A 17,984-nucleotide genomic window follows, 5' to 3' on the forward strand; every position below is an offset into this window, starting at 1 on the left:
GGCGTCCAGGCCCCCGCCCCACCGCCCGTCCCGACGCCGCAGCAAGAACGCGCCCCGCCAGGCTCCGCCCCTGTCGGGCGAGGTCTGTCCCTGTCGCCGCCTGTCTTCTGGAGGTAAGTCAGTCCTGCGGTCCGTGCCCGGGGTTTGCTCTTATCGGCGCCGACCGTGGTCGGATCGCCTGTGAACACGCACCGGGCGCTCCTGCAGCCATGCTGCCAGGGTAGACGCGAGGTCCTGAAGTGACACTGGAGAGCAGGGTGCATGGGGAGGGGGAGCGGGGTCCGGTGGGGCTGGGGTCTGGCGGGGCGGGGGAGGGGCTTTCCGGGGCTCGAGGTCGGCGCGTGCTGGTGGCGTCAGAGCGTTCAAGTCCGCCCGCGCGTGCGCACCTGCGCATTGGCCGCCTCCCGGGGCATGCTGGGAGTCCCGGCGCTGGGGCGCCCCGTGCGCGCGCCGGCTCTGCGCGCGGCTGGGTCCTCCGCGCGGCCTCTCGAGGCTCGGCGGGAGCCCGCGGTCTGTCGGCGCCGGGCGCGGTGCGCAGGCAGGGCCCGGCCAACCCTCGACCTTGCTCCCCAGAGGACAGCCGCCCCTGCCGGGGTGGGCAGCTCTGGGAGAGCACTCTCCCGGTTCCTCGCCCAGGACGCTGGGCCTCGGGCCATCTCCCCGCCGGGCGGCGCCGCCCCTGTCCGGGCACCCGAGAACCCTGGGGGGAGCCGGGGGACTCACGTGGGGACGCCCCGCACCTCGGGGAACGCGCTGAAACCGGGACGGGGGCCCAGGCCCTGGGCGCTCCTGCGCTGGCGGGCCCGGCGCGGGGTCGCGCGAGTGGGGGAGGCTGCTGGGCTGCGCAGCATCTCGGGTGGGCAGTGGCTGGGAAGGACCCCCGAACCGGGGAAGCCCCGCTCTGGGGTGGTGTGCGGGGCGGTCCCGCGGGACGGCGGGTCGCGGTCTGGAGGGCCGCTGCGTGGCTCGGCTGCGCTCGGGCAGTTGCGCGATGTGACCAGGAAGGCTACACTGTGTGGGGCGCCTGCCTGGCCCGGGTCGTGATCCCAGGGTCGTGGGGGGGACGGGGAGGGGGGTGTGTGTCCCACATCGGGCTCCCGGCCAGGTACGGAGTCTGCTGCTCTCTGTCCCTGATGAAGTTCTAGAACCTAGGTCAGGTTCGGTGGGCTGAGGTCCCGAGCCGATGACCAAGAAAGAATTCTTGAGACCTCTTGGGTGCAAAATGGTGGTTTATTAAAGCACGGGGACAGGACCCGTGGGCAGGAAGAGCTGCTGCCCCGGGTTTTAGGGTGGGCAGGTTATGTACCCCGCGGTTGGGGGGATGGTGAAGGGATGGGAGGTTTCAACAGAGTTTTCACATGTGAGGGCGGGCATGCAAGGTGCTGGGGGGAGGCCTTGCCCTTATGGCCTGATCAATGTCTTTAGGTCAGGCACTAACATCAAGATAGCTGGGAGGTCCTTGGTGGGGTGTTAGGATCCTGCGATCATTTACCTTCCCTTCTACCTCAGCCTCCTCCAGTGTATGGCGAGGAGGGAGACATGAGGCCTTCAGGAAGTGAGAGTTATTTGCCTCTGGAAATTTGTGCGATTGTGTGGCTCTCCCTGCCTGCAGAGATGACGCAACACCAGCACACACACAGGTCGATGCACAAGCTGTGTTTATTCCCTGGTCGATCTTTCTCCTTCCTCCCGTGGGGAAGGTCCCATGCCTTATATAGGGCATAACAGCCAATCACAGAGGCGTTCACGTGAACAGGAGGTATCTGGGGCTCGTAGGCAGTGGTGGCATACGGTGTTCATGTGACAAGCACGAGGTCATGTGTGGCCAGGGCGGATGTTTTTTAGGCTGTCCGTGCTGCTCGGTCTATGTAGCCGGCGCCATCTTAGGGGCGCGACCCCGACACTATTGATAAGGTAACCTCCCTGTTTAGGTCTCTAGGACATCTGTAGAGCAGGAATCGTTCTGCAGGATTGCGATCCCTGCAAGTTAACTATTTATCGTTTTATGGCAGTCGGGTGCCTGAGGAACGCTACACAGATTACGGAGGGGAACGGGTGAAGAGGGGGTGCAAGGCGCCAGCTTTGCTTTGTGCTCAGCCAGCCTCCTGCTCCCTCATCACCTCCGCCTGCCGCTCCCCTGCCGCTGCACTCGCTCTTTCTCTGTCAAGCAAGTGAATAAAATATTTAAAAAACAAGGTTTTTACAGAGTTAGACTGTGTTCGTTACTGGTCGGTGTACCTGTGTATTCATGTACACATTGTCCGCGCAGCTCCTCCGAAGTGGAAACCACAGTTCATCGGGTGTCCGTTTCCTGCCGCCGCTGTGACCCATTGTCACGGAGTCTCTTACTTTACGGTTCTGGAGCTCAGAAGTGGGAAATGGGCGCTAGGGAGTTAAATCCAAGTATCCGTAGGCCTGGTTCCTTCCAGAGATTCCAGGGGAGAACCTGCTGCTGGGCCTGGCCCGGCTTGTAGAGGCTGCCTTCCCTGGTCCCATCTCTCTGATTTTGACCTTTTGCCTCCCTTTTGTAAGGACCTTAGGACTACTTTGGGCCTACCCAAGTCATCCAGGACAATGTTCCATCTCAAAACCCTTACTTAGTCACACTGCAAAGACTCCTTTGCTGGGTAAAGTAGAGATTTGGACATATTCTCTTTGATCTCTACCTACCATTACAAATGTTTCTTTTAAGAAAACATTGTGAGCACAGAGGAGTAGGAGCACATACTGAGATGTCAGAGCCTTTGTTTCTGGAATGTGGGCACGCTAGGGCTTTCCATTTTCTTTTTTCTTAAAGATTTCATTTATTTATTTGAGAGAGAGCAAGAGAATGAGCTGGAACAGAGGGAGAGGGAGAAGCAGGCTCCCCATTGAGCGGGAAGCCTGATGTGGGGCTCAATCCCAGGACCCTGGGATCATGATCTGATCTGAAGGCAGAGGCTTAACCCACTGAGCCACCCAGGCACCCCTCTAAATAAATAAATCTTCAAAAAAAAAAAAAGTTAGTAAAAAGTTCAGCCTGACAACTTGCTCCGAGGAGCTCATGGTGGCCCTGGGGTGGTTGCCTCTGCCTTAGCACGCCTCTCTGAATCCACTGGGTTCTCTGGGACCCCTGGCCCCGCACTGGTGGCCCAGACCCCCTTGTCCATTGGGAGCCCAGCAAGTTACCCAAGCAAGGATTGACCCAGCCAAATATTCTCCCGGATTGAATAACCCTCGCTTTATTTCCCTAGAGAACCTAATCCTCAGGCAACAGGTCAGCTCCCAGTGTCCTCAGCCCCCATCCCATACTGTGCTGCTCCCTGGTGGTCGCAAAGATGGGGTCAGGTCTGCAGTGAGCACCTGTGTTTATGAAACTGAACACCAAGGCACCTCCCTCCCCGCCTGCCCCGGCCCCGGGGCCTCAGCCTCCAGAGGCTCGCTGGCACTGGGGAGGAGACCTACCTGACCTCTGCCCTGGCCCTCCAGCACTCATTCCCGACTTGTTTTTAATCCTGCGTTACCCCCTGCCCTGCACTTTCCGCATTGTAAATGCTATTAATTTATTTTTGGATTTCATGCGTTCCCCCGCATTGGACTGTGAGCTCCGCGGCCTTCGCTCTGCCTTGCTCACCAGCGTAGCCCAAGCGCCCGGCATAGCGCTCGGCACTCAGGAGGTGCTGGGTTAGCCGCGCATCCGGCAACCCGGCTCCAGCCCGTGTCCAAGTCCGCGCGCAGCCTCCGCCGGTGCGCCCGGGAGCGCGGACGCGCGAGCTCCGCTGTGCGCGCCCGGGCCGGGGCCGGGGGCGACCTCGTCCGGCGGACGATGCAGAAAGCCCCCGGCCCCCCTCAGGGGTTTTCCAAACACGGTCTTGTCCCGCCTGTTGATGAAACCCGAAGTGCCCTCGAAGCTCTTTCCCTGCGGGCCGCGCTGTTCCTAGCGGGCAGAGGTCCGGGTTTCCTCCTTGGGATGCCGGCGCTCGCGTGAGGGCCCGCACGTCCGCGGAGCGCCCTGCCCGGTGGTGCGGCTCCTGCGCCCTGGGGGGCGGGCGGGTCCCCCCGGGTCCCCCCTCCCCCGCGCTCCGCCGGCGTCCCGGGCCGTCCCCGGCCTTCCGCCCCGCCCGCGGCCCGCCCCAGCGCGTGACCCCGCCCCGGGACGTAGGGCCGACCGCACCCCAGGCCCCACGGAAGCCGCGGCTCGGAGGCTCGGCGGCCGGTGAGCGGCGCGGGGCCGGGGCGCCGGGGGCGGGCGCGGGGAGCGGGGCGGGTGGGCGGCGGGTGCCTGCGCGCGGGGTCCCAGCGGCCGCTCGCTCGCGGGGTGTCCCCGCGCCGGCCCGGGACACATGCGCAGTCTCCGGCGCGCGCGGAGGTGGGTGGCGGCCCTGGGCGGCCTCGGGCGGACCCCGGCGCGTCCCTGGCCGCCGCCCGCGCCTCGCACAGGTAACCGCGCGCTCCGCCGCCGCCTGCGCGGGGCTCAGCGGGCCCGAGACGCCCCTGCCCTGCGGTCCGGCTCGGCGCGGGCCGAGGGCACCGCCACCCTGCTCCTGGCCTCGGGGCGCGGCCCTTTCTCGCAAGCGAAAGCCTTCAGCGCCCTTCGTGGCCTTGGGGAGCAGCCCAGCTGCGGGGGGTCTCGATTCCGGGGGAAACAGGGAGTCGCGGCGCCTTCGCTGCGCGGCTTCGGCTTCCTGGGCTTCTCCAAGGGGTCCGTGACGCACAGAGGTTCAGAAGAGCCCGCGAGCCCCGGTGCCGGCGAAGAGGTTTCCGCAGGGTCTGGTCGAGCCCGGGGCGGCGAGTGCGGGCGTCCGGCGGCCCCGTCCGGCTTCCGGGGCAGAGCCCGACCCCGGTCGGCGGGCCGCACCGCGAGGGAGGGTCCCGCTGAACTCCGTCCGTCCCGTTCTCCGGGGGCGATGACGCAGGGCTCTGGACTGGGGGATTTACTGACCACACCCGGGGCTCCGGGGCAGGCGGGTCTGGGTTTTGCTCACGTGGCCAGGGCAGTGGGCTGGGCAAACTCTGGCTTCCTACTTGGGTTGCTTGTGGGACCCGGCCGTTGCGGGACCTCCGACCCTCAGTCTTTCCCGCTGGCCCATCAGTGAGGGTGTGCACTGGGGCATCTCGTCTGCTGGCTGGCCCCCCACTGGCTGTAGGCTCTGAACCCGCCTGGATGGAGGCGGGGAGTCCTCCCTTGAGCACGGCCAGGCCCCGCTGGGCACGGCCAGGAACACAGATGAGGCAGTCAGTGTTCCCAGGAAGCTGCGGTTTCAGGGAACCAGCAGCCTCTTGCGTTTGCCTCGGCTTTTCTAAAGGGCGGCTGAATGGCACTGTTTCCGGGTGTGAATCCTTCCCGGGCTTTCTGATGACGCTTGAATGAAACCCAGCTCTCTGGCTCCCACCTTCAGGGCCTCGGGACACCCCTGTGCAGTCAGCGTCCACGTGGAACTCTGGTACGCTGGACAGTTAATCACTTCTTGGGGCTCTGTGCTGCCCCTGGTGAGGTGTTTCAGGGCATGTGACCTGCTCCCATGCCAGCCTCATTTGCCAAAGTCCTACCTGATTTCTCCGTGGGCCTGGGCTGACCCAGGGTGGGGCGGAGGACGTGTTCCGGCTTGTTGGGAGTCCCTGGGAAGGGACTGTGGACACAGAACCGAGTGGCCACCCGTGCGGGCAACACCAGAGTGCAGGCCAGTGGGCCTGGGGTCTCCACTTTCCTTCCTCAGCCCATTCCAGGGCAGTCGACCCGTGGCTGGTGGCCCTTGAGGAGCTGTTAGCCGGCCGCAGGCGCCTGTCCTCCCACCAGCTGCTTCAGGGTGGCGAGGCTCAGGCCCGAGCTCCTTCAATGCCAGGTGGGGGGGGGGGCGCATCTGGCCGGGTGAGGCTGCAGCACTGCTCCCCTTGCTGGCTCTTGTGCCCCACCAGGTGGGGTCTCCACACCGTGGTGTCGCCAGGCAAGTGAGAGATCACGGCTTCAGATGGCCAGCACTGGCCTTGGCGCTCCTGGGTAGGCAGGGCCCACAGGGCGGAGTGCAGGAGGCTAAGACGTGAGGCTGCTGCTGTTCTTCTGTGGTGGCCTTTGTCCGGGGAGCCCAGGGGCTGCAGCCTCCCTTTGCCTGCCCCGATTTGTGCTCCTGGGGGCTGAGGTGGAGAAGGGCACTGGCCAGGGGAGTGGCACTGGCTTCTGAAACACCAGCAGCCCCCCCACCCCCCCGCCTTGGGGGTCCTGTTACAACTCCTTTCTGTCTGCTGGCTCTCTGGCCTGTCTCGTACTGAGAGTCTGGCTGAGATGTTCTCCTTACTCTGCCTTCTTTCTAGAAAACACTTGGGCTCGAACCATGAACCTCGACATCCAGTGTCAGGAGCTGAGTGACGCCCGGTGGACAGAGCTCCTGCCTTTGATGCAGCAGTACGAGATGGTCAGGTAGAAGCTAGCCGCCTGGTGTGCGGGCGCGGGCATGGTGCACGGGCTCCCCCTCCCACTGCCGCCGGGCCGCGAAAGCACTGTTTATGGACTCGCTGTGAATTGTACATGATTTTCACACGCACGAGAGGTTACTGTACTTCCTTCCCACTCTCTGAAAACGTCAGCCTCTTCCTGGCTGAGGCGGGGTGGCCCGGGCTTGGCATGGAGGCTCTGAGGGCCTGTCCCCTTGCTGCAGGGCGCCGGGGTGCCGTCCCTGCTGGCGGAGGGCTGGGAAATGGAGTCAAGACTGGGTTTGGTTGTTGAGCTCTCCCGCGTGTCCCTCTGAGGCACAGGGTCCTTTTCCCAGCATTTCCGCTGTTCGGTTTCCTTGCGGAGATAGACGGGCTTTCCTGCGCGGACGGTGCCGCACGGGAAGGCGCGGGGAGCACGGGGCCCCACACGGGCCCCTGGTGGTGCCCAGCCTGCAGCAAAAGCCTGAGATAATCCACACACTTCTCTGCTGCTTTTCTTTAAGTTTATTTTTTAAAATAACCTGTATGCCCCCTGCGGGGCTTGAACTCACCACGCCGGGATCAAGGGTCATTCGTGGGAGGAGCTGCCCAGCGACCATCCCTCCCCCAGGTTGAGCTCTTGGTCCCCGAACAGGCCAGGACATGCCGTGTGGTGACCTGGTGTCCTGTCCACAGGCTGGATGACTGTGGCCTCACGGAGGAGCGGTGCAGGGACATCCGCTCTGCCCTCCAGGCCAACCCCTCCCTGACCGAGCTGAACCTTTGCTCCAACAAGCTGGGCGACGGCGGGGTGCGCCTGGTGCTCCAGGGCCTGCAGAGTCCGGCCTGCAAGATCCGGAAGCTCAGGTGAGCCGGCGTGACCCATGTGGTCCCGGGGCATGCCCCATCCCTGGCTCAGGTCCGAACCTGCTTGGACAGTCCTGGAGCATTGGGGGCCCTTCCTGCCTTGGCCGAGACCCCCCGTTCCCCGAGGGGTGTGGTCGTGCCACACCCCGCCTGTCATTCCTGAATGCACGGCCCAGCTTCCTCTGGACCTCACAGTGCCTCGAGCAGCCCCATTGTGCTCTCAGGAGACCCCAGATCCCTGGCCCTCTTATGGGGCTGTGCTTGGTGGGCTCCCTTGGGTACGGGATTGGCCAGAGCTGACGGGGGCCGTGCTGATGGCCAGCTTGGCTGTACTCCAGCCTCGAGAACTGCTGCCTGACCAAAGCCGGCTGTGGGGTCCTGCCCGACGTGCTGCGCTCCGTGCCCACCCTGCGGGAGCTGGACCTCAGCAACAACCCGCTGGAGGACGCGGGCCTGCAGCTGCTGTGCGAGGGCCTCCTGGACCCCCAGTGCCACCTGGAGAACCTGCAGTGAGTGTGTGACAGACCACCCCCCACCCTGGGCTGCGGGGAGCCGTGAGGAAGGGGCTCTTGGGAGACCGCAGCCAGCTGTCCTGGGTGCTGCCGGGACCATGGGCCGACACCAAGAGTGGGCCTGGCAGCCCACAAGAAGCACCCATGGGCCGGGCGAGGGAGGCTGGTGTCTCTCTCCCAGCTCTAGGGCATCCTGGGCACAGTGGGGGGGCTCCTGGGCTGGGAGCCTCCAAGGAGATGGCCCCTTTGCCATGGCTGCACGGTCCTGGCCCTGCTGCCCCCCCCCCCCCCCCCCCCGGTCTCATGGGCCCCGCAGCCTGGGGCAGGAGAGGCCATCCTGGCAGTGCTCCCTGGGCTGGAGTTCTGACCCCCGCCCACCCCCAGTCTGGAGTACTGCAACCTGACGGGCGCCGGCTGTGCATCCCTGGCCTCGGCGCTCAAGGCCAAGCAGCACTTCAAGGCGCTTGTGGTGAGCAACAATGAGCTGGAGGAGGCCGGCGTGCGGGTGCTGTGCCAGGGCCTGGTGGACTCTGCCTGCCGGCTGGAGACGCTCAGGTAAGTGCGGGGCCTGGCCGGGGGGGCGGGGGCAGTGGGTGCTGCAGGGCCGTCTCCCCAGCCCAGCCGGCCCTCCTGTGCTTCCAGGCTGGAGAACTGCGGCCTCACGGCAGCCAGCTGTGAGGACCTATGTGGGGTTGTGGCAGCCAAGCCCTCGCTTCAGGTCCTGGACCTGGGGGACAACAGGCTGGGTGACCGGGGCATCGCCACGCTGTGCTCCAGCCTGCTGCGCTCCAGCAGCCAGATCCGGGTCCTGTGGTGAGTGTGCCCCCGGCCTGCACCCTTGGGGCCGCGGCCTCGGGGCCCCTGCCGTGACCTGTCCCCTGGGCCTGCAGGCTCTGGCACTGTGACATCACCACGACGGGCTGCAGAGACCTGTGCCGCGTCGTCAGGGCCAAGCAGAGCTTGAAGGAGATGAACCTGGCGGACAACGTGCTGGGGGACGAGGGGGCCCGTCTGCTGTGCGAGAGCGTCCTGGGGCCCGGCTGCCGGCTGCAGGCCTTGTGGTGAGCGCGGCCGCTGGTGGCTGGGGCCCCAGGGGACCAGGGCTGCGGTGGCTTGTGTCTGGGGGCCAGGCCTCTGCGAGGGGGTGGGGGGGGGAGTAGGGCGCTGGCTGTCTTTGGAGGGTGGGGGTCGGGGGCTTCCTGCGCGGGCCCCCGGGGGCCTCGGAGAGCGCCTCGAGCTGTGGGCCCGGCTGCCGGCTGTCTCCCAGGATGAAAACCTGCAGCTTCACGACCGCCAGCTGCGCCTCCTTCGGAGAGATGCTGGCCCAGAACAAGCACCTCACGGAGCTGCACCTGAGCTGCAACAAGCTAGGCGACGCGGGCGTCCGGGAGCTGTGTGAGGGCCTGCGCCAGCCGGGTGCCGTGCTTCGCGAGCTGTGGTGAGCGCGCCGGGGGCGTGGGCGAGTCGCGCTCCCCACAACGCGCCGCCGTGGGCCAGTCTCCGTGGTCGACTGCTCTGCTTCTTACTGTGGCTTCTGGGTGGGGGGTCGGCTTGGGCAGGGGGCGGAGGTGGACAAGCGGCGCTGGGCCCGCCCTTCCTGGTCCTCACCGTGGAGGCCTGGAGCCTCTGTGCACCCTGTACCTGCACCCCTGCTCTTCTGCCTCTGGTTGCCTCCTTGGCAGCTCACTGTCCAGCCAGCCAGCTCCCAATGCCCTTGAGGAGGTGAGGGGTCAGATGAGGCCCTCTGGTGCCCTCCCGTCTGTCCAGGGGTTTGGGCCCTGGGTCCAGGCGGTGTGAGGTCAGTGTGACCACTGTGCCCACGGAGGGGAGCTGTGTGCTCCTGTTGCCTTTGGCAGGCCCTCTGCACCCGGCCAACAGCACGACTCTAGGAGCTCCCAAGCTTGAGGTCTGGGGGACAGGCCGGACCCCGTTGCTCCACACATGGTGTGCTGCGGACCCCCCCATCACCCTGTGATCAGCAGGAGGCCCTTTTGTCCTGACCCGTGCCCGGTCTCGGCCCAGGATCGGGGACTGCGATGTGGGTGACGAGGGCTGTGCCAGCCTGGCCTCGCTCCTGCTGGTCAACTGCAGCCTGCGGGAGCTGGACCTCAGCAACAACTGTATGAGCGAGGAAGGCATCCGGTGGCTGGTGGAGAGCGTGGAGCAGCCCGGCTGCATGCTGGAGCAGCTGGTGTGAGTGCCGTGTGCGGGGAGGGGGGAGGCTGGAGGGGCACAGTCCCCACAAGATCCTGACCCTGCGTTCCGGTGCCCACAGCCTCTACGACATCTACTGGTCCGAGGAGATGGATGATGACCTGCAGGCCCTGGGGGAGCGCAAGCCCGGCCTGAGGATCATCTCCTGAGCCCGGCCGCGCCCTCCCGGGGGCCTCCTAGCTTTGAACCAAGAGATGCTCTCAGCTCACTAATGCAAGAAAGTTCTAGACACTTTATTAAAGCACTTGTTTTGGCAGGAGAAGTGTTGTCTTTTCTGTGGGGCCCCCACCAGGCCTGGGTCGTAAGTGTGTTTCCACCGGGGCTGTCCCGCAGCAAGCACGCACCCGTGCCTGGGACGGCCGCCTCCCTCCCGCCGGCCTGGCCGTCCCTCTGCACGGCTCCGACCCGAGCGCACAAATACAGCAGTGGCCCCATGTACCCGCTCCCCCGGCACCCTGGGCAACCCCTGTGCTGAGGGCAGGACCAGGCTGAGGCTGGGGGCTGGTGAGGATGATGCAGGGCCGCAGGCCTCCGGCACGGGTGCACTTGTTCTGTTTGCTCGTGACGGCCCCCACGCCCTCCTCCCCACCGCAGCCGCAGGGCCTTTGACTCTCTTTCCTCAGGGGACCAGTCCCATGACCCCTGGCCCCGTGCCCACCTGTTTGTGGGGTCAGACACAACCTCCCTGGGTGAGGTTTTTCTCAGCCATCGGGGTGTCCACACTCCCTGTGAGATGCAGCTGGGGCCTTGGGGTGGCCGACATGGACACCCAGGGCCTCAGAGTGCCCGGGGCCCAGAGAGCAGAGAAAGGCACAGTTATGCCTGTGATCTGGGGGGAGGAAACCACTGCCCAGGGCCAGCCCAGCCACACTCGTCACCCCAGAGCAGCCTCAGCAACACGCAGCCCACGTGCCCACACCCCTCCACGCCGTGTTCACACACGCGCACATCTGGGACAGGCCACCTTCCGCCCCGCCCCGCAGGGCCCCACTATGCGCATGGGAAAAAGGAGGGTCTGACCCCATGGGCCGAGGGGCTCCCGGTGGTCGGGAGCTCCATCAGTTTGGGGCCGGCACCCCCTCGCTCTCCGGTTCCGTGGGCCCCAGGAGGTCTTCGGGCTCAGGCAGGTGTCCGTCCACATGGCTCATGGCCGTGCTCTGGTCACCCCTGCTCTGTTGCTGCTGCCGCCGCGTCTCCTTATACCTCAGGGTGATGTCCCTGGGGACAGCGAGAGCCAGGTCACCGCCAGCTGGCCCACGGAGGTCCTGAGAAGCTGCCCCTCACAGAGACGCTCCCAGAGTTGCAGGGAGGGACCCCATGACCCAGATGCCAGCTGACCTGGCCTGGGAGACAGCCCACGCCCTTACCGCAAGAAGAAGCGCCAGACGGTCCAGGTGAGCACGAGCACGGAGCCGAGCGTCCAGCACTGCGAGATGTAGAAGGGCAGGGACAGCGTGAGCGTGTGCGGGTCGTACTTGATGACAATGAGCAGCTCCGTGGCCGTGATGGCCGCCACCAGCCAGGCCTGCTGGCCCAGCTTCTTGTGGGGCTTCCTGCGGGGGGAGGGCACTCGGCTGAGGGCGCGGTCGCTGGGCCCCAGGGGCGGCAACGCGGAGGGGGCCGGGGCCCGCCCCACCCGTCCGGGGCCCTCACGGGTCGTCCATGAAGTCATAGATCTCCCGCATGGCCACGCCGCCCACGTTGACGAAGAACACGAGCCTCAGGAGGACGAGGGAGTGCTCGGGGGGCAGCCACAGCACGAACTTCAGGTAGAACGTGTTCAGTTCTGCCAACAGAAACTGGGAGACACAGGAGAGTCGGTGGCAAGCCGGGCTGCCCGGCGGGCGCGCGCGACACGGGCCGGCCTTACCACCAGGATGATGCCGCACACGGCCAGCCAGCGCCGCAGGCTGGAGGCCGGCTTCCACTCGAAGCGGACCCAGCTGTAGGGCGTGAACTGGAAGGCGATCCTCTTCATCTTGCCCCTGGGAGCACAGGGTCCCGTCACCCCGCGGAGCCTCTGTCCCCCAGGCAGCCATGCCAGGTGCTTGGAGCCCAGTGGCTGCTCCCTCCCTGTGACCCCGCCTGCTGCCCCGGGCCCCATGACGGATGGGTGGGGAGACCCCCGCTGCCCAGTGCCCCCGCCTGGTCTGTTCCCAGACTGCTGCTTCCGATCCCAAAGGAAAGGGATGGTAAGGAGAGCAGCCCCGAGGCACGAAGGGCAGCTGACCGCAGGCTTCCTGGCCACCACCGGGGCCCTGGGGGGCGGATCTGGTGAGCAGAGACGCGGGCAGAACCCTGGTCCACTGCCCCTCCCCCCAAAAGGCGCACTGGCGTCACCTCCAGACCCCACGGGGACACCCTGGCCCCCAGGGAGCAGGGCAGCTGCTCAGGAGACGCACTTGTAGGTCGGAATGTTCCAGAGGCCCTGCCACTTGTACGTCTTCAGAGACAGCCACTCGAGGGTCTTCATGCCACAGTAGATACCCAGCCCATTGCAGACGAGCACGTCCATGATCCACTGCGGGCAGGAGCCGGCAGCGCAGGTGAGTGCCCTGCCCCCTCCCCGGGGGCCTCTGCACCTCCCCCCCAGGCAGCTGCGGCACCTACGTGATCCCACCAGCACTCGCTGAAGTTGGGCAGCTGGTGCTCCAGGCTGTACTCGAGGAACTCGAACATGACGCTCACGATGGTGCACATCCACCAGTCACGGATCATCAGGGTCTGCGGGCCGCAGCAGAGTGTCAGACCAGGCCCGCTGGGGGGACATCCCCAGCGCCCTCCCGGGCGGGGCAAGGCACTGTTGGTGCCAAGAACCAGCACAGGTGTGGGGCCACAGCCCCCAGGCCCTCACCCACCACGCTCCGGCTCTCGGAACGGCAGTGCGCATCTGGGAAATGGGCTTGGAGCACAAGGCAGGCCCAGGGCGTCCCCCCGCCGAGGTCATCTTACCTTCAGGTACCAGCCAAGGAAGTGTGCTGGCACAAAGCCATCCAGCTTGTCCTGTGGGGGCCGGACAGCTGCCTCAGGTGCAGCCCACAGCCCCCCGTCTCTCGCTCCCCCCACGTCCAGGCTGCTGGGACAGTCTTAGCCTTTCCAAGTGGCACTGGCTGGACCCGAGGGACAAAGCCACGGTCCCACGCACACGGTCAGCACGCCTTGACCACCGAGGAGAGCCGGTGCCCTCGTCAGTGGGGTCCCCAGGGGAGTACGTGGCTGGGCCGAGACTACATGTTCAGGCTGGATGGCAGGGACCTGGGCCCTGGTGAGCTGGGTCGGTGCCCCACATGTGGGCTGCACGACCCCCGGGGCCCCCCTAACCCTCCTCCAAGTGGGTTGAGTTGAAGGGAGCCCTGGGTCTAGCAGGAGGGAGGCCAGGGCCATGCCATGTCTGATCTGCAGAATGACTGGGGTTCTAGAAACATCCAGGACAGGTCAGCAATACCCGGGCACCTGCCGAGCACTGGGCTCCTGGGCCCCGCCCATACCCAGACGTTGTGGAAGGGGTCGCTCTTGTTGTGTGGATCATAGATGAGGCAGTTTCCCCCGTAGTCCCTCTCGGGCAGTGGGACCCCCAGCCTAGGGTCCACGTACTTCAGAAACTGGCGGCCGTCCTGGACAGTCTGCAAGGCCAGCACCCTGGTTAGCGGGGCCAGACGCTGCTGGTGGCCATGGGAGCACCCGGCTACCTCCCGAAACCTCGAGCCATGTCTGTGGCTTGGGGCGTGTGGAAAACACCTCCACTGAGGGGAGGCAAACACCGTCTCTGCCGCCGTCCCCCCAACACAGGGTTGGGCAGACTGGGGGGTCCGCGTGCAAGGTGATGCCCCACTCCCCTCACGCGGGGACACACCTGGGGCACCCGTCTTGCCGCCTCCCCTCTCCACCTCCCCTCACAGAAGCAGCACACCAGGACAGCTTTCCCAGACACGGGTGCCTGCGCTGGCAAATCGCTCCTTCTGGCCTTAGCGCTAAGGAGACTCCGGGGCTGCGTGGTCAGAGGCTGCCCCACCTGCAGGCCCAGACCTTCCCCTTCCTCGGGCGCTCTCTGGCCACCAGCTGGGGCCTTCGGTCCACAGAGAGGGATCCCAAGATGCCCACGGTCAGGACCCCGTCCCCCCCGCTCCTGCCCCAAGTACCAGCCAAGGTAGGGAAGAAGCAGGGAGGAGGAGGGAGGGGGCAGAGGACACAGACCTGCATGACGTCATGTGACCACGGCCCCCCGTGCTACCCAGGTGCACTGCCTTGTCCTGCAATGGACCCTATCCCCTGCTTGGGGTCTCTGGAAATGACTCTCAGACCCTGACATCACTGACAACTGAAATCACCCCCATGCGGTTTCGGAAACCATGGGACGAGAGGCTGGACACTGCTGTGTCCCTGTGTCAGGACAGCAGGTCAGCAGGAGCCCAGGCCGGTGGGCATGGAACCTGGACAAGAGCTGAGAAGCCTCTGGAGGCTTAGCCTGCCGTGGGGACACCCCACAGTGTGAGGTCACTCCCGAAATGCAAACAGAAGCAGGAGTCTCCACACACTGCCAACAGCAGCCACAATACAGATCCCGACGAGTGCAGGGGGCTGGGGGCTGTCGGCTGCTCCTTACGGGTGACGGGTGCACGACTCACGGGCCCACAGCTGCACCCACGAGAGCCCGTCGCCGACAGCCCCGCTCTAGCAATGGTGCCGATGTCGCTGGCCACCCCACTCGGCAGAAGGATGCACGGGATCCAGACGCCCTTCAGGGGCCCCGGGGATAGAGGGGGAGCAGGTGGGTCGGTGGCTCTGGGGGACGCAGGGACGGGTGACCCAAGCTACGGCAGGGTTCTCCGCACAGGGTGACAAACGCGGTACTGAAGAGGTAATGGGGCCACACCCAGAGAGGGACGGGAGCCGCCAGCAGCTCCGAGGTTGTGCAGAACGACTTTGCAGACCGACGTCACCGTCGCAGCAGACCCCGGACCCAGCCGGCGAGGAACAGGAACGACAGACGCCAGCGCCCAGTCCTGACCCAAGGTTCACAGGGCGAGGGGTTTCCAACCTCCCTCTGAGCACACGGTGTGCCCGGACGGCAGCCCCCACAGCCTCTGCCCACTCCTCCGGGGGTGCAGCCTTGCTTCCCGTGGAAGCTGCGGAGGAGCGGATGGGCCACCCCATCTGACGGAGAAGCTGCTTACCTGGAAGAGTATGAAGATGAGGAAAAGCTCGTAGACCACACTGACGCACAGCCAGAACCTCCAGTACGCTGCGGAGACGCGGGGCGCAGGCGTCAGGCGGGGCCCCGCAGCCCAGAGAGCGCCACCCGGGCCCGGCCTCCTCCCTGCCCTCCCAGTCCTGGGTGGCGGGTGGCGGGTGGCGGGTGGCGGGTGGCGCCCCCCCCCCGGCCATGCTTCCAGTCACACTGCGGACCTGTGGCTCAGCGAGTACGCAGTAACCTTCTGCCGATGCCGTTTATCGAGTTAAGAAAACCCACGGCCTAGGACGCAGTTTCTCCCACGTGGGCAGGACGTGGTTCCCCCCGGGGGTCCGCGGGAGGGGTCCCACCGACACGGTTTCTGACGTGAGCCCCACTGGATCCCCAGAGTAGACCGCACCTGGCTGTGGCAGCCGGTCTGGGGAAACGCCGCATTTGGGAGGGACGACCCGTCCCTGGGGTGGTGCCCTTCTCAGCTGCTGGCGGGCCGAGCACACACGTGCTCCCCCAGAAAGAAACGAAATGTGACGGGACGGAGACGGCCCCTCGCTCGGCCACCCGCAGACAACACACGCGTGTGTCCCGTTGGCTTGTCGGGGCCGGCCAGATTGCCACAGAACGGAGAAGAAAGAAACTGTCCCTCTGGAGCCTCTGCGTAGCCAGGACCCCGTCTCTTCCAGCGCCGGGTTCCCGGAGCTCATGCGGAAAGCGGTTTCTCACCAGCAGGCGGTTACAAGGAGAGGAGTTATTCCTGGACCAACGTGCTAACTTCCACCTTCCGGAAATCTTGATAACCCTGTCTGATAAAGGCCTAAGATAGCTACTTTCCCTTTGCTTACTACCACTGTTCAAAAAAACCCTAAGAGTTTGCTTTGAAAAACTCACTCCCCTTGAATAAAAAGGCTGGTGCTTGCCAAGGTGGGAGAGGCCCAGCCTGGCCTCTCTGCTGCAGGTGCAGGGCAGCCCAGCGCTGAGGGGCGCATGGGGCTCTGGCCTGCCCAGCACTCGGGGCCTGTGCCTCATCTGCTTGCAGGGGAAACAGCCCCAAGACCCAGGAGTGCCCAGGCTGGTGCGGACGGAAGCGGGAAGGCTGGTGTGGACGGAAGCGGGAAGGCGGTCAGTTCTCAGGACGGTTTGTTGCAGGAATTCTGGGGCACGGGATCAAGAGTGGACGTGACACGCTGCCCTTGTGGCCCTCGGGTCTGGGAAAAGCTTGGCAAGTTGTCCCTGGTCAAGGGCTGCAGCAGGACCTAAAAGGGCCTCTGAAAAGTGACTCAGGCCGCCTTCCCCGGAGCGCTCACCCCGCCACCGTGCGAAGGCACCTTCCTGTGACCCTCGGACACTGGATTTGTCTCCTCCCCGACCACTGCCCCCAGTCAGGGGCCGGCCATCGCCCACTACCTGCCACCCTCCACTTGTAGAGACCCCAGGGCCCAGATCCGCCCACCCACCCCCAAACACCCGGCCGGCCGGCGCTGCGCCTCCTACATTCCACGTGAGCTCCTGGAGCTCCCCGGAGACTCTGAGGCTGCTTTCCCTGGAGCCCCTGCCCCGCCGGCCCGCTGACTTTCTCCCTTAGCAGCATGTCCAGCCGCCTCTGTGGCCCTGGCCACGTTCTGCTTTCTCTAGTGTTTGGAAGGAGCCACAGATGAGAGTGAAAATCATCAAGGCAAGGAGGCCTTTTCGAGCAGCCAGCCGCCCCTCCCCCACCCCCAGGGGGTCCTGCAGCGCCCGCACCCGCACACCCTGCCGGCCCGAAGAGCCTTCCCTGGTTCCCCACAGCACGCTGCACAGGGCCACCTGGTCCTCCTGCCGACTCTAGGGGAGAAGGGGCTCCACCACAGGCTCCCACAGTTGTCAAACCACGACCGGCAGGGAACCCGTTTACCCGGAGCCTCCAAACTGCAAGGAAGGTGGAGCCGAGCCCAGAACACAGGCTGGGAGACGGCCCTCCGAGGGCGGGGGCCGGGCTGGCACTCACGCAGCCCACGGAGACCACAGGGGAGGCTTGCAGACGAGGCTGGCTGGCACCCCCACCGGACAGAGCACACGGGCCCCCGGAAGTCTAGAGGCCAAGCAGCCGTCCAGCCTCCAGCATGGCCCAGCATCCCCCGAGGGACCTGCCACGCCTGGAACCACCGACTCTGCCCCGTCCAGTAGGCACTCATCGCACGGGGACCTTGGCTCTGACTGTGGCGGCTTCAAACCTCTCTCTCTCTTCCCCCTATGCTGGCTGCGAGTTCAGAGCCTTCAGAGGCTGGTGACGGAGCCATGGGAAGCTGGGGGGCTGGGAGCCCCCCCGGCCGGCACCAGGAGGTGCCACGCAGCATCAGCATCCCCAGCGGACACTGAGGGGGCAGAGCAGCAGGCCACATGGGTCCGGCTCACGGCCACAGCGCCCCGACCACTTCTGTGGGGTCGGTCCCACCACCGGCTTCCAGGGCGCCCCCCGCCCTGGCCTGCGGCTTCCACTCCCAGGGCCTGGTGTTGAACGAACGATCAGACCCACCCCAGACGCACATGCAGAAATTCGCAGCACACGGTGCTGCGGGCCTGGGGACACACCGTCGCACGTCGACGCGGGCCAGACAAACACCTATGAACGTCTGGCTGCCAAACACAGAATGACCACGGGGACGTCTGCGCTGAGCTGAAGTGGGAAAGACATGACAGAAAAGCACACCGAAGAGGGTCCCGCTTTTTAAGCTGTGTATGTGTGTCGACTCATAAAATCATATTAAAACCTAAAGTGGCTACTTTCTGTGGCTGATTTTTGTTTCTATTTAAAAATAGTTTTTTTATTTTTCCAATAT

General features: G+C 65.3%; 2 protein-coding genes across 7 annotated transcripts in view; one reads left to right on the forward strand and one right to left on the reverse strand.

Moving 5' to 3' along the window:
• RNH1 (ribonuclease/angiogenin inhibitor 1) lies at nucleotides 1-10,236 on the forward strand. Of its 6 annotated transcripts, none has more exons than XM_082749471.1 (11): nucleotides 64-113; nucleotides 5,286-5,423; nucleotides 6,289-6,394; nucleotides 7,084-7,254; nucleotides 7,593-7,763; nucleotides 8,151-8,321; nucleotides 8,409-8,579; nucleotides 8,657-8,827; nucleotides 9,034-9,204; nucleotides 9,789-9,959; nucleotides 10,042-10,236. In XM_082749471.1, the coding sequence occupies exons 3-11, from the start codon at nucleotides 6,309-6,311 to the stop codon at nucleotides 10,127-10,129; spliced, it is 1,371 nt and encodes a 456-aa protein (XP_082605597.1). In that variant the 5' UTR covers nucleotides 64-113; nucleotides 5,286-5,423; nucleotides 6,289-6,308; the 3' UTR covers nucleotides 10,130-10,236. The 6 variants fall into 6 exon arrangements, with proteins under 6 accessions (XP_082605598.1, XP_082605597.1, XP_082605599.1 ...); XM_082749469.1 differs by lacking the exon at nucleotides 64-113 and adding an exon at nucleotides 4,105-4,195; XM_082749470.1 differs by lacking the exon at nucleotides 64-113 and adding an exon at nucleotides 4,350-4,419.
• PTDSS2 (phosphatidylserine synthase 2) overlaps nucleotides 10,193-17,984 on the reverse strand; it is a 24,518-nt gene continuing 16,726 nt past the window's right edge. The window contains exons 4-12 of the mRNA XM_082749467.1: nucleotides 15,155-15,222; nucleotides 13,469-13,603; nucleotides 12,933-12,983; nucleotides 12,591-12,704; nucleotides 12,383-12,501; nucleotides 11,851-11,965; nucleotides 11,634-11,779; nucleotides 11,348-11,533; nucleotides 10,193-11,198 (exon numbers count right to left, since the gene is read on the reverse strand). Of these exons, the coding sequence (XP_082605593.1) occupies nucleotides 11,039-11,198; nucleotides 11,348-11,533; nucleotides 11,634-11,779; nucleotides 11,851-11,965; nucleotides 12,383-12,501; nucleotides 12,591-12,704; nucleotides 12,933-12,983; nucleotides 13,469-13,603; nucleotides 15,155-15,222 (1,094 nt within the window). The 3' untranslated portion in view covers nucleotides 10,193-11,038. The remainder of the gene's footprint in view (nucleotides 11,199-11,347; nucleotides 11,534-11,633; nucleotides 11,780-11,850; nucleotides 11,966-12,382; nucleotides 12,502-12,590; nucleotides 12,705-12,932; nucleotides 12,984-13,468; nucleotides 13,604-15,154; nucleotides 15,223-17,984) is intronic.

The sequence above is a fragment of the Mustela nivalis genome (genome assembly GCF_964662115.1).
Source record: "Mustela nivalis genome assembly, chromosome: 9".
Taxonomy (NCBI): Eukaryota; Metazoa; Chordata; class Mammalia; order Carnivora; family Mustelidae; genus Mustela; species Mustela nivalis.